The 13,276-nt window shown below is 46.9% G+C and overlaps 1 protein-coding gene across 1 annotated transcript in view; it reads right to left on the bottom strand.

Annotated features, from left to right (window-relative positions):
- Positions 1–13,276, bottom strand: part of skic2 (SKI2 subunit of superkiller complex) — a 55,361-nt gene that overhangs the window by 30,245 nt on the left and 11,840 nt on the right. Inside the window, exons 8-15 of the mRNA XM_080196383.1 lie at positions 12,233–12,399; positions 10,790–10,933; positions 10,171–10,316; positions 8,992–9,138; positions 5,761–5,845; positions 4,733–4,839; positions 1,891–2,037; positions 619–715 (exon numbers count right to left, since the gene is read on the bottom strand). Coding sequence (XP_080052509.1) covers positions 619–715; positions 1,891–2,037; positions 4,733–4,839; positions 5,761–5,845; positions 8,992–9,138; positions 10,171–10,316; positions 10,790–10,933; positions 12,233–12,399 — 1,040 coding nt within the window. The remainder of the gene's footprint in view (positions 1–618; positions 716–1,890; positions 2,038–4,732; positions 4,840–5,760; positions 5,846–8,991; positions 9,139–10,170; positions 10,317–10,789; positions 10,934–12,232; positions 12,400–13,276) is intronic.

The raw sequence follows: 13,276 nt of genomic DNA, 5'->3' as shown, positions 1-13,276 counted from the left end.
CCATCCGACCTAATCAGGCCCTATAATCAGTTCCAGTCACCATACTGTATTTCTGTTGTATATCTAGTGTGTTATATTCCATGTTAAACTCACCGCATGAAATCAGTTGCAGTCAATCCTGATTTATCAGATAATGATAACTTCAACCAAAGATTCGAACTGATACACTGGTTTCCCCAACCTCAAAAACTCCCACTACAGCTCTAGCCCCTTTTACTTGACTCCCTTTCCCCCCAACATCTTTCTCTACCCCTCTCTCTATAAACCTCCACTCACCAACAACAACCCTCCAGCAGTTCCACCAGCCTCCACTGAGCCCTGACTTACCAGCCCCTCTCCCCAGTCTCCCACTCCAGCCGCTTGCTCCACCCTTATTCCTCTCCTACATCCCCCCACCACACCTCCCCCTCTCCCACCCTCCTCCTCCTCTCCCCGTGCTCTCCCTCTCCATCCTCAATCCCCACACTCCCTCTCCAACCCCATTCCCCAAGCTCCCTCTCCCCAACCCATTCCCTCTCCCTGCAGCCCCGAAACTGACAGTGCAGCACAGAGACAGGGTGAAGCATTTTATGAAGGACAAATGAGAAGGTGTTCTTTACCGAGAGGAGAAAGTCCTACCTGGCTGGGGCCTCCGTAATGGACTGGCTGCTTGGCTCCAAAGGACTGCGAATGCTTACTGGCACGCTCCTTTTTGGCTTCCACTGCTGCGTAGAACCTAGACATCAGCAGCAAGAGGGAGACAAGAGGAAAACTGAGAGGATACTGAGGACAGACTGAGCAAAGTGAGGCCCAGCCGGTTAACAAAGCAGAATGGGCAATCTCAACTCTGGTTTTTGAACTGATGGTTATTCCCATATTATACAGATTGCAATAAAGTGTAAGAATATACAGGAGCAAGAAGCTTACAAGCAGAAGAGTTGATTGGAAAAGGGTACTGGATGTGAGCAGAATGAACAGAATTGAGATAAATAGGAAAAACATGCATTTTTCTGGCCCTGCTCAACCCTTGGATGTCGCAGAGTTTTTTGATCAGCCGTTTCAGTATTTTTATCATTAGGTGCCGTTACTGTTGTAGTTTAGGAAATCCAGCAGCTAAATTTTCATTCAGTATACTCTCACAAACAGCAATGTGATAATGAACAGGTAATAGACTTTATAATGTTAATTGAGGGATAATTGTTGACGAAGACACTGGGCAGGACCCCCTCCACTGCTCTCCCCTACCATCCCACTGCTTGAAATTACAACCAATAGAGGTTACGTCCCACAGCGCGCCGCTCCCCCGGCACCCCGCCCTCCCACAGCGCGCCGCTCCCCCCCGGCACCCCGCCCTCTGTGACAATGCGGCAATCCCTCACGAATGATCCTGAGGCAGTACTGCTCTCCCTCACCACTGACCCTCTGATAGGACAGTGTTTCCTAAGTACTACACTGGCAGTCATTCTCAATTAAGTCGCGAACACGCTACCTTCTGAATCAGAAGCGTAAACGTTTTGATTAAATTCAAACCAGCAGGTTAACTGACTGTTCAAGGCATTGTCCTGGGTAATGAACCAGGAAATGGCTGTCACCTACTCTGTCTGGGTGAAAAAGGTGCAATGAATGCACTGTTCTGTCAGTTAGCGGTTAACCGATGCATTCACCCTGGCAATATCCTTACCATGCAGAGTCCACTTGCCAATCAATTAGCACTCTCTTCATATGCAGTATAAATTGCTATCTTTATAACTTCATATTCTTGCAAGTTGTCTTGATGAGTGCATAACAAAAAGCTTCAACAGCACATGCCATTTTTCCAGAAATGGAAAGTCATTGGAATGAAACACCTCACAAACAAACATGCACCCAAAACACATCACAGTACACCCACCGCACCCAGACTGCACTCACCCTTTGGTGAGGAAATTCCCCTGAGCATCGACCAGCAGGAAGAGTTCGTTCTGTGTCTTCTGACTGTTGCCCGTGTACAGATGGTGCTCCAGGGGCACTGGCCGCTTCATGGTGCTGATCACGTAGAGCTTCTTCTGCTTTATCCTCCTGCAGAGGGAAGGGGGTGCAACAAGAATCTGGGTCAGAACCTTCTTGGGTGCCAGCAAATAAAGAGATTGGAAGAGTGCAAAGATTGAAACAGTAGATACAGACCACACCTTTGGTACCTGTTCAGGGGCGGGGGTGTGGGAACGTAGGAAGTATAAAATCTGAATCCATTGAATCCCTACAGTACACAAACCATTTTCGCAGATACACCACAGGAAGTATTCTTTCTGATTATACCACAGCTTGGTATGGCTCCTGCTCTGACCAAAACCGTAAGAAACTACAAAAGGTTGTGAATGTAGCCTAATCCATCATGCAAACGAGCCTCCCACCCATTGACTCTGTCCGCACTTCCTGCTGCCTCAGCAAAGCGGCCAGCATAATTAAGGACCCCACGCACCCTGGACATTCTCTTTTCCACCTTCTTCCGTCCGGAAAAAGATACAAAAGTCTGAGGTCACATATCAACCAACTCAAGAACAGCTTCTCCCCTGCTGTCATCAGACTTTTCAATGGACCTATCTCACATTAAGTTGAACTTTCTCTACGCCCGAGCTATGACTGAAACACTGCATTCTGCAGTCTCTCGTTTCCTTCTCTATGAACAATATGTTTTATTTGTAGAACTCGTAAGAAACAATACTTTTCACTGTATGTTAATATACATGACAATAATAAATCAAATCAAAAAGTCTGCATTGATTTTTACCCAGGCTCACATTATATCTGTATTTACCACGGTAAACCACCTATCTGCACATCTTTGGACCATGAGAAGATATCAGAGCACGCAGAGCAAACCCATGGAGACACAGGGAGAATGTGCAAACTCCTCACAGACAGTGACCCAAGGCATTAATCGAATCTGGGTCCCTGGAAATCAATTTCTCCTCAGGCGGCACAGTGGCAGCAGTGCTAACCACCGTGACACCTGAGGAAGAAGGAGAGAAATTGATTTCCTCAAAGAATCTTTGGAATTCCTCATCTCAGAGGGTTGTGGATGTTCAGTCATTAATTACATTCAAAGATAGCACTGGATTTTTGGAAAGTACGGGAATTAAAAGTCGGATAAAGTTTATTAGTCACGAGTAGACTTACGTTAACACTGCAATTAAGTTACTGTGAAAATCCCCTAGTTGCCGCACTCTGGTGCCTTTTTGGATACACGAAGGAGAATTTAGCATGGCCAATGTACCTTACCAGCACGTCTTTCAGACTGTGAGAGGAAACCTGAACACCCAGAGGAAACCCACGCAGACACGGGGAGAGCCTGCAGACTCCACACAGACAGTGACCCAAGCTGGAAATGGCACTTGGGTTCCTAGTGCCGTGAGGCAGTAGTGCATAGTAAGGGAATTAAGGGATATGGCGAAAGTGTGGGAAGTAGGCTTTGAGGTCAAAGATGGAGCAGGTTCAAAGGGCCAAGTGGTCCACTACAGCTCCCGTGCTCTTAAAACTATTGTGAGCTACTTTGTATACGAGCCTTCGTCCTTCTTGGTAGTAGAGATTGAGGAGGAGGGGGTGTGAGGGGGAGTACTATAGAAAGGACCTTGAGCAGGGCTAGAAGTTACAACCTACTACCACTCTGTCAATGGTGGAGGGCATGTAAGGATAATTAAGTTCACCTTTATCCAAGGAAGAATATACTTAGAAAGAGAAAAAGAGGTTCAAAAGGCTGAATCTCAGGATGACGGAATTTTCCGACGAGGAAGGATTGCTCAACTAGATCTATAATCCTTGGAGTTTAAAGGAAAAACAGGTGAATCATTCGAACATTCAAGATTGTGAAGTTGCTTGACAAGGTGCACACTTGAGAGGTCAATTACCCTGGCTGGGGAATCTGAAACATGGGGCAGTGCCTCGGAATAAGTGGTCAGCCATTTTGGACAGAGGTGAGGAGAAATTTCTTCACTCAGGGTTGTGAACTTTACAAATTATCTAGCTCAGGGAGCTGCAGCTGCTCCGTCATTGAGTAAATCGAAGACAGATCAATAGATTCTTCGGCACTGAGCAAATCGAGGGTCACAGGGAGTGGGAAAACGGAGGTGATCAGCCATGAAATTATTGAATGGCAGAGCAGGTTCGAGGGGCCAAATGGCCTTCTCCTGCTTGATTCAACAATGCAAAGTATCGCAAGCTCGGCACCAACAGGCAAGTTTAGACTTCCCGTTCCTGAGGCTCTCCACCAGGGATGGATTTCCTCATCTCTTGTCAAACTCTGCTGTGGGCTGATTAATGAAGAGACTGAATGCGATGACTAGTCAACAACTCCATTATTGCTGTAACATGCTGGGATGGTAGGTGGTGAACCAGATGGGCTTTGCATTTATTGGATTCTGCAAAATCTGACATCAATTTAAGTTAATAAATCTAGACTCTGCATATTAACAAAGGGGCCCCTTTCAGAGCAACACACTAAGTAAAGATCTATGGAAACACTCGGCAGATCAAAGTCTTTACCAAAACATCTGACTAGTCCCAATAAATCAAGAGCCTGTTTTCTCGACAGTTATTAAGATTTCTTTTTGATTTGCTTTTAAATCAGTGGTGATTCAAAGAGTTGACGTCTAACCAATGTCTCGCCGTCCCATCCCAACTGGCCCTTCTCTTTCTGGATCGCCCTTAGGTGTGTGAGCTCTGACAAAGCAGGAAAAGGCCCAGGAGGCAGTCGCAGCTTTAGAAGTAAATGGCTCACCCGATCCAGTCGGCAAACTCCAGGGTGTTGGGGACTGTGGCACTCAGAAGGATAAGGTTCACGTGGTCTGGAAGCATGATCAGCACTTCCTCCCATACAACACCTCTCTGCCAGGAGAGAAAAAAAAGACTTGCATTTACATAGCACCGCGCACAACCTTTAAAGACAACATAGCACTTCTTGAAGTTGGAAACTCGGCTGCCAGTTTTTACACTGCATGATTCCACTAACCGCAAGAAACCACAAACGAGTTGTGAATGAAGCCCAGCCTCCCATCCACTGACTCCATCTACACTTTCCGCTGCCTTGGAAAAGCAGCCAGCAAAATCAAGGACTCCACGCACCCTGGACGTTCTCTCTTCCATCGGGAACAGGATACAAAAGTCTGATGGCACGTACCAACCAACTCAAGAACAGCTTCTTCCCTGCTACCATCAGACTTTTGAATGGACCTACCTCATATTAAGCTGATCTTTCTCTACAGCCTAGCTACGACTGTAACATTACATTCTGCACCCTTTCCTTTCCAACTCCTCTATACACTCTATGAATGGTATGCTTTGGCTGGAAAGCATGCAGGAAACACTTTTCACTGCTTAGCAGTACTTGTGACAATAATAAATCAAATCAACTAGGATGCTATTGGGACTTGATGGTTTGAGTTACAAGGAAAGGCTAGATAGACTGGGACTTTTTTCTCTGGAGCGTAGAAGACCGAGGGGTGATCTTATCAAGGTTTATAAAAAAATTGGGGGTACGGGTCAGCTAGATAGTCAATATCTTTTCCCAAAGATAGGGAGTCCAAAACCTGCTGCCTTCAGACTTTTGAACAGATCTACATATATTAAGCTGATTTTTCTTACACCTTAGCTATGACTGTAACACTAAATTCTGCACCCTCTCCTTTCCTTCTCCCCTCTGTATTCTATGAATGGTATGTTTTGTCTGTATAAAAGCAAGAAAGCAAACTTTTCACTGTATCCCATTACGTGACAATAATCAAATCAAAACTTAAGGGTTAGCCTTACCTCAGCATCATTGACATAGTGAACCTCATCAAATATCACCCATTCAAGATCACGAATAACATCCGAGCCATTGTACAACATGGACCTGTGGGGGAGAAAGTTACAGAGTCACGGTCCACACTCCTTTTAAATTCTTGCAGGGAATGCGAGTGTCACCGGTGTGCGTTCCATACCACATTACCCTCGAACTGAGTTGTGGGCAAGGTTATCGAAGAGAGTCATTATAGTGTCCTTATTATATTGTGGATTTTAACAGGGAAAAAAAAGACAAGACTTAGTTTGCACGCATAGATTCAAACAAACACACAGCAGGTTTTATTAAAGAGCTACTCTTTGCTTATGCTTCAGAATATAAGATTGAAAGTAAAACAGCAGCCTGAGCACACACTAACAACAGCACTATCAAATACCATGATTAGCTCTTAAGCAACCTGCAACCCTTTTCAATATATAACAGTAGTTAAGAGTCAGCCAGATTATAATAAAAGTAAACCACTCCAAAATTGAACTCAATGTTGAGTCTTCACAGCTATAAAGTGGCAATCAGAAGCTTTCCTTACTGAAAAGGCAAATGGAGAAATTGATGATGTTTAGCATGGTCACTGTTACTGAGGCTGGCTTTATGTTTCAGATTTATGAATTGAATTTTAAAAGCCACTAGCTGCCATGGTGTGATTTGAACCCGTTTCCACACAGCATTTGCCTCTGGATTACTAGCCTAGTGAAATTGCTATTACGCCACTATCACCATCCAGGCTATTTACTCTGTCACTAGCCAATCCCGATCTATATCAGGCCAAGGGCAGTGTCTGTCCAAAGAATAAACTCAATCGGCCTTCCAGCATCAAATCCCTCCTTCTTCTTTGGTAGTCCCTCCTAGAGTGCTTCCACTCTGGGAGGTGGGCTCTGCAGTTGATGAATAGTCCAAACAGTTTTTTTTGTTTTTTTTTTCCCCTTTTCATTCACAGGTTTTAAGTCAGTCTGCCTTGTGTCCACCGAGGGGCATACACGCGATGGGTCATACTGGGGCTGCTCTTGGTTGTTCGAGATTGGCCTAGTGCTTCATGTCGTTAGTGTGTGCCTAAACTGGACCAGATACTGGGCAAGACGACAGCTCAGTGACAATCGCTGATTGCTGTGCAGACACATGGATTTGGGCCAGTGTCTGTGGGAGTTTGCGCATTCTCCCCGTGCTTGCGTGGGTTTTCTCCGGGTGCTCCGGTTTCCTCCCACACCCCAAAGATGTGCTGTTAGGCTGATTGGCAGGAATAAATTGTCCCTAAATCAGTTTCCCTCAATCTGGATGGCCATAAAACATTAGACAAGGGTCGTGGGTGGAGAGGGGGACTGGTGGTGTTGAGATGGCGGCGCGGGCTCATTGGGCCGAAGGGCCCGTTTCCCGGGCTGTTTTTGTTCTTTAATCCTGGAGCTACAGTCTCTGCTGCAGGTTTGGAGGGTGGGATGCTCTGGATTCTGAGCTCTCTTTCAGCTGTTTATGCTTGGTCTCCGCGTGCTCCACCCGGTGACGCTTGAGGTGATTGGTGCCTTCATGGATGCTTCCTCCCTAGTGCGCCCTCAGGCAAGCGATTCCCATATGTCGATGAGGGATATTATATTTATTTGGGGGAGTGTCCTTGTAGCATTTCCTCTGTTCTCCCAGTATCACCGCAGAGCTCACAGTACAGTACTTGCTTTGGGAGTCTTGTGTCAGGCAACGCGCACCTCATAGCTGGTCAATCTTGACCAGTGCCTCGATGCTGAGGATATTGGCCTGGGAGAGGACGCTCATATTGCTAAACCTACCCTGCCAGAGGATTTCCAGGATTTTGCAGAGGCAATGTTGGTCATATGTCTCTAGGGATTTGAGATGTCTGCTGTACCTTGCCAAGCATTCAAGATGGCACATGAGCAAGGCAACTTCTTTAAGGTATGCTGGGCACAGCTGCAAGTTCTATCTTCTAAAACTTTATTCTAACTCTTTGAAACTCTCTAACAATGCTTTAATTCAATCTCTTGCATTCACTACACCCCAGCTATGACTGGGGCTCTACATTTTGCACTCTCTCCTTTCCTTCTCTATGAACGGTATGCTTTGTCTGTATAGCATGCAAGTAACAACACTTCTCACTGTATACTAACACACGTGGTGATAATAATAAAACAAATCAAAGTACATTGTCGATGTATCTGATGTTTACAGGACAGCAGGAACCACAGCTGCTCTGTAGACCATGAGCTTGGTGCTAGATTTGAGGTCTCAGTCTTTGAGCACTTCCTCAGGTGCTTGAAGTCTGCACAGATGCATTGGAGTTAATGCTAGATTTCATTCTTGATGTCTGCTCGTGTCGACAAGAGGCTCCTGAGGTGTGGGAAATACAAAGAACAAAGAACAACCCAGCACGGGAAACAGGCCCTTCGGCCCAACGAGCCCGTGCTGCCGCATCACCCTACACCTATTCTACCCTGCATATCTACGAATGGAACCCCTAACTTAGCCAGATTCAGGGGAGAATAGTGTCAATTTGGTAAAACCAATCAGCCTAAGAGCACATCTTTGGGGTGTGGGAGGAAACCGGAGTGCCCGAAGGAAACCCACGCAACCACAGGGAGAATGCGCAAACTCCCACAGACACAGGCCCAAATCCATGTATCTGCACAGCTAGCAGTGCTAGTCACCGAGCTGTTGCGGCGCCCGTCTACCGGTCCAGGATCAAGCACACACACCGACACGAAGTGCTAGGCCACTCCCGGATCTTCCAAGAGCAGCCCACGCACGACCCACCGTGTGCATGCCCCTCGTTTGACACGATCCACATTGTCCAGGGGCTCGTGTGGACGTTGCTGGTCAGGGACGGGGGGGCAGTTTTGTGCGGAAAGCTGGCAGATCAGCTGGTGGGTGTACGTACACCAACCATATGGACTGCAATGCTTTGAGACGGCAGCTCACCACGCACTTCACAAGGGCAATTAGGGACGGCCAACAAGTGCTGGCCTTGCCTGAGACACCCACATCCCATCAATAATGAGCAACAATGACAAAGAGGACATTGGTGAAGTAGTTTGGGATGGGAAGGGGTAGTTTAGGAGGTCGTTGGGGTGAGGGGGGTAGGTTTAAGACCACAATCTGGCCAAGAGGGAATAGAGAACAAGGATGTAAAGAACTGAAAGGAGGGAAGGAGATAAAAACCAGAGGTGGTGTGAAAGTGAGAACAAAGAAAAGGAGATGCAGACCTGAGAATTTCTGTCGTCATAATAAGACAGGAAGCTTCTGGATGTAACTGCACATCTCCGGTCAGAAGGCCAACGTCTTTAAATGTGTTCTTGAAATCTCGGAATTTCTGGTTGGACAGGGCCTTAATGGGCGACGTGTAGATCGTCCTGTGGGAAGAACGTGGTCACGTTAGCAGGAGCAGTGACGCAGTCAAAGAACATAAAGAAACAAGTGCAGGAGCAAAGCCCTTTGAGCCTGCTCCACCATTCCATATGGTTATGGCTGATCTGCAGTTACAGACCCACTTTCCCAATCCCCACAATCCTGCAAGGCCAAAAATCTGTCTGTACCAGTCTTGAACATATCCAATGAAGGAACATTCTCAATCTCCTGGGCTAGAGAACTCTAAAGATTCCTTAACCCTTTGAGTGAACTAATTTCTCCACTTCAACAGTGGTTAGTACTGCTGCCTCACTGTGCCCGAGACCGGAGTTCCATTCCAACCTTGGGTGATTGTGCAGGCTCCACACAGACGTTCTCCCCGTGTCTGCGTGGGTTTCCTGTCAGGGCTCCTGTTTCCTCCCACAGTCCAAAGATGTGAAAGTTAGATGGATTGCCATGCTAAATTGCCCCTTAGTGTCCAAAGATATGTAGGTTAAGCGGATTAGCCATGGTAGATGCATGGAGTTACAGGAGTAAGGTCTGGATGTGATGCTGTTTCTAGGGGTCAATGTGGACTTGGAGTCAGATGGCCTCTTTCTGCACTGTAGGGATCCTACGGAACATACTAGAACCATTATAATGAAACTGTGAAGCAGGGCAAAGAGGCTGAGTATTCTCAGTGCCACCAGCTTCTGCTCTGAGCAGACTTTCAACTAGGGCACATGGGGAATTTAGTTTCACTTGCGATCATTTAGATTAAAGCTGAGGCAAACCTGGTACGCGCACAGCAAGTGTGCAACTCAAGTGATTCCTCAGTACTCGCCCTCTGACAGTGCAGCACTCCCTCAGTACTGACCTTCTCTCATTATAGACACTGGAAGTAATAAACTGAATTTTGAACAAGTCGGTGAACTGGGCACTTCAACCCACAAATGTGAGGATAAGAGTGTTAATAACTTGAGTCGAGGCTCAGATCAGGAATCAATCAGTCTCACTGAAGTGTTTGATCAGGCTGGTTTTACTTTTGAGAGTCTCACCTGGTCATGTGTTTCTGTGAAAGTGCGATTGCGTACTCAGCAACGACGGTCTTGCCAGCTGACGTGTGGGCTGCCACAAACACCGAATCGTGGGACTCGAGGCGCAGGATTGCCTGTTTCTGAAAGACGTCCGGCTCGAAGGGCCACTGAAGGAGCGGGAGGGGTGAGAAAAAGTGTGATTGCATAAAAATCCAGTAAGGGGGTTTTTAATTCTGTCATTGGAATAGGCTGAGGAAAATCAAAGATACAGATTTATACAGCACTATTCACAACCTCACAGGGCCAATGTTCAACAATCCTGTGCTCCCTCAACACTGCAACATGGACTGTGCAGCACTCCTTCAACAAAGACCTATTCCCTCATTATTGACCCTCAATAAGTGCAACATTTCCTTGGCGCAGACCCACCAACAGTGCAGCACTCCCTCGGCGCTGACCCTCCAACAGCACAGCCCTCCCTCTGATTATGCAGTGCACCCTCAGCTGTGACCCATCAGCGCAGAGGAAGAGATGTGTCTAGTCGGCTTTATACTAGGTCAAACACAAAAGCGCTCCCTCAACAAACCGCTCAAACCCAATCACGAGAGTACAACAGAGTGGGTGCTAGCTGGCCTCTCACTTTGAAAGCTGGATCCTGGATTCGTTTGTAGAAATCATCCACGGGGGTGCTGATGTCAACTGGGACAGCCCACTGCTCCTTCTCAAGGGTGGTCCGTGCCTCCTTCTGTTCGCTCAGCTCAGGCTGAGAAGTGACCGTAAGCTCCTGAACAGAAACACAAAAGATTGAGTTGTTCACACTCTAGGGCTGTTTACCCTCACTGCTGCACTATCAGTGGTGGGCCCCCTTTCTGGGATTCTCATTCACCAGACCCTGTCCCCCCCAACACATAAAAGCAGAGTGGATTTTTAAAAATTATATTCTCATGGGATATGGAGATCACTGGAAAGGCCAGCTTTTGTTGCCCATCCCTAATTGCCCTCGAGAGCAGTTAAGCATCAATGGCATTAGGCTAGACCAGGTAAGGATGTTGGATTTCCTTCCCAAAAGGATACTTGTCAATCAGATGGGTTTACGACAATCGATGAATTTTTCGCGGTCACCGTTACTGATTTCATGGCAATCTTTATGGACACACTTTCCATTCCAGATGTTATTGCTTGAATTTAAAGTTCTACCATCTGCCATGGTGAGATTTGAACCTATAGAATTATAAAATCCACACAGTGCAGAAGGAGCCCTATCAAGTCTGCAGCGAGTCTCTGAAACAGCATCCCATCCAGGCCCTGCTCTCCACCCTATCCCTGTAACTCCACACATCCTGGGCATTCCATCTTTCACCTTCTTCCTTTGGGAAAAAGATACAAAAGTCTGAGGATTCAAGAACAGCTGCTTCCCGCTGCTGTCAGACTTTTGAACGGACTTACCTTGCATTAAGTTGATCTTTCTCCACACTCTAGCTGTAACTGTAACACTACATTCTGCATTGTCTCGTTTCCTTCTCTATGAATGGTATGTTTTGTCTGTATAGCGCAATAAACTTTTCACTGTATCTTAAATACATGTGACAATAATAAATCAAATCAAAAATCAATTCCTGGCTGAGGTCACTGTCTGTGTGGAGTCTGCACATCCTCCCTGTGTCTGCGTGGGTTTCCCCCGGGTGCTTCAGTTTCTTCGCAGTCCAAAGATGTGCCGGTTAGGTGAACTGGCCATGCTGAATTGTCCCTTAGTGTCAGGCGGACCAGCTAAGGTAAATGCATGGGGTTATGGGACAGGATCTGGGTGGGATTGTGGTTGGTGCAGACTCAATGGGCCGATTGGCAGGATTCTATGAAACACGGCAATAGGGAAAGAACAGGAGATGGGACAAAATGGATGACGCTATCAAACAGCCACCTCAAAACCTTGGGCCAAACAGCCTCCTCACCAGGGGATTCATTTTCAGATACTCAAGCTGTTGCCAAGCACAGCCCAGTTGTAACTGACCAATTGTTAAGGGATTTGGAGCTTGGGCTTTCCTTCTGTCTTATTCAAACACGGCTGTGGCAATTAGTATTTAACCTGTAACACGAGGTCTTCCAAGCTGTTGGTTCTGGGGATAGGCTGCTTTACTTCAGCTGTCTTCTCTTTCTTTTCATCCTCTTCATCACTGGATCCCCCAAGATTGAAGTCGTCCATCCCTCCAATGAGGTTTGTGAGGCTCAGTAAACCAGGAGCCACCTTTTGTTCTGCGGGTGAAGGGGGAGAAGACAGGGTGGTGGAGCGGGGCAAGGGGGAGGGGGTGTGGTGGTGGTGGGGAAGAGAGTGCAGGCGAGAGGAGAGAGAGAGAGAGAGACAATAATAGCCTTTATTCAACAGAGAATCTGCACTGGACCAGCATATAAATACTTTCTCTACAAGAGCAGGCCAGAAGCACACAGGAACACCATTCGCTGCAACCTCCCCTCCCACTTCCCATCATGACGTGGAATGATATTGCTGTTTCTTCATTGTGGCTGGGAAAAATCCTGAACTCCCTTCCTAACAGCACTGGGGATATGCCTGCATCAGATGCCCAGCGGCAGTTCAAGGAGGCAGCTCACCACCAACCTCTGCAAGGGCAATTAGGAACAGGGAATAAACGCTGAGTTGCCTTCTCACCTGAGCCTAAAGCTTCTGGGTCCAAGACCCAATCCAGGATTGGAGCACAGAAGAACCAGCAGGAACAGGCCATTCAGCCCCTTGATCCTGTTCCACCATTCAATATAAACATGGTGGATTTTTTTGGCTCAATTCTACTTGCCCACCTGCTCCCCATATCCCTTGATTCCTTGCAAGATCAAAAATCTGTCTATCCCAGCTTTAAAAATATTCAACATTGGAACATCCTCCGTGATGTTAAGGGGGGGTAGTTATAGGACGGATGTCAGGGGTAGGTTCTTTACCCAGAGGGTGGTGAGGGATTGGAATGCCCTGCCTGCTGCAGTTGTAAATGCGCCTAGTTTGGGGGCGTTCAAGAGATCCGTGGATAGGTTTATGGACGAAAAGGGTTTGGTTTAGGTTAGTGGGTCATTGTTTTGTAACTGGTCGGCGCAACATCGTGGGCCGAAGGGCCTGTTCTGCGCT

The sequence above is a fragment of the Carcharhinus amblyrhynchos genome, chromosome 9, assembly GCF_965287045.1.
Source record: "Carcharhinus amblyrhynchos chromosome 9, sCarAmb.v2.hapA, whole genome shotgun sequence".
Classification (NCBI taxonomy): Eukaryota; Metazoa; Chordata; class Chondrichthyes; order Carcharhiniformes; family Carcharhinidae; genus Carcharhinus; species Carcharhinus amblyrhynchos.
Note: the sequence above shows the minus strand (reverse complement) of the source record. Positions and strands in the feature narration are given on the sequence as shown.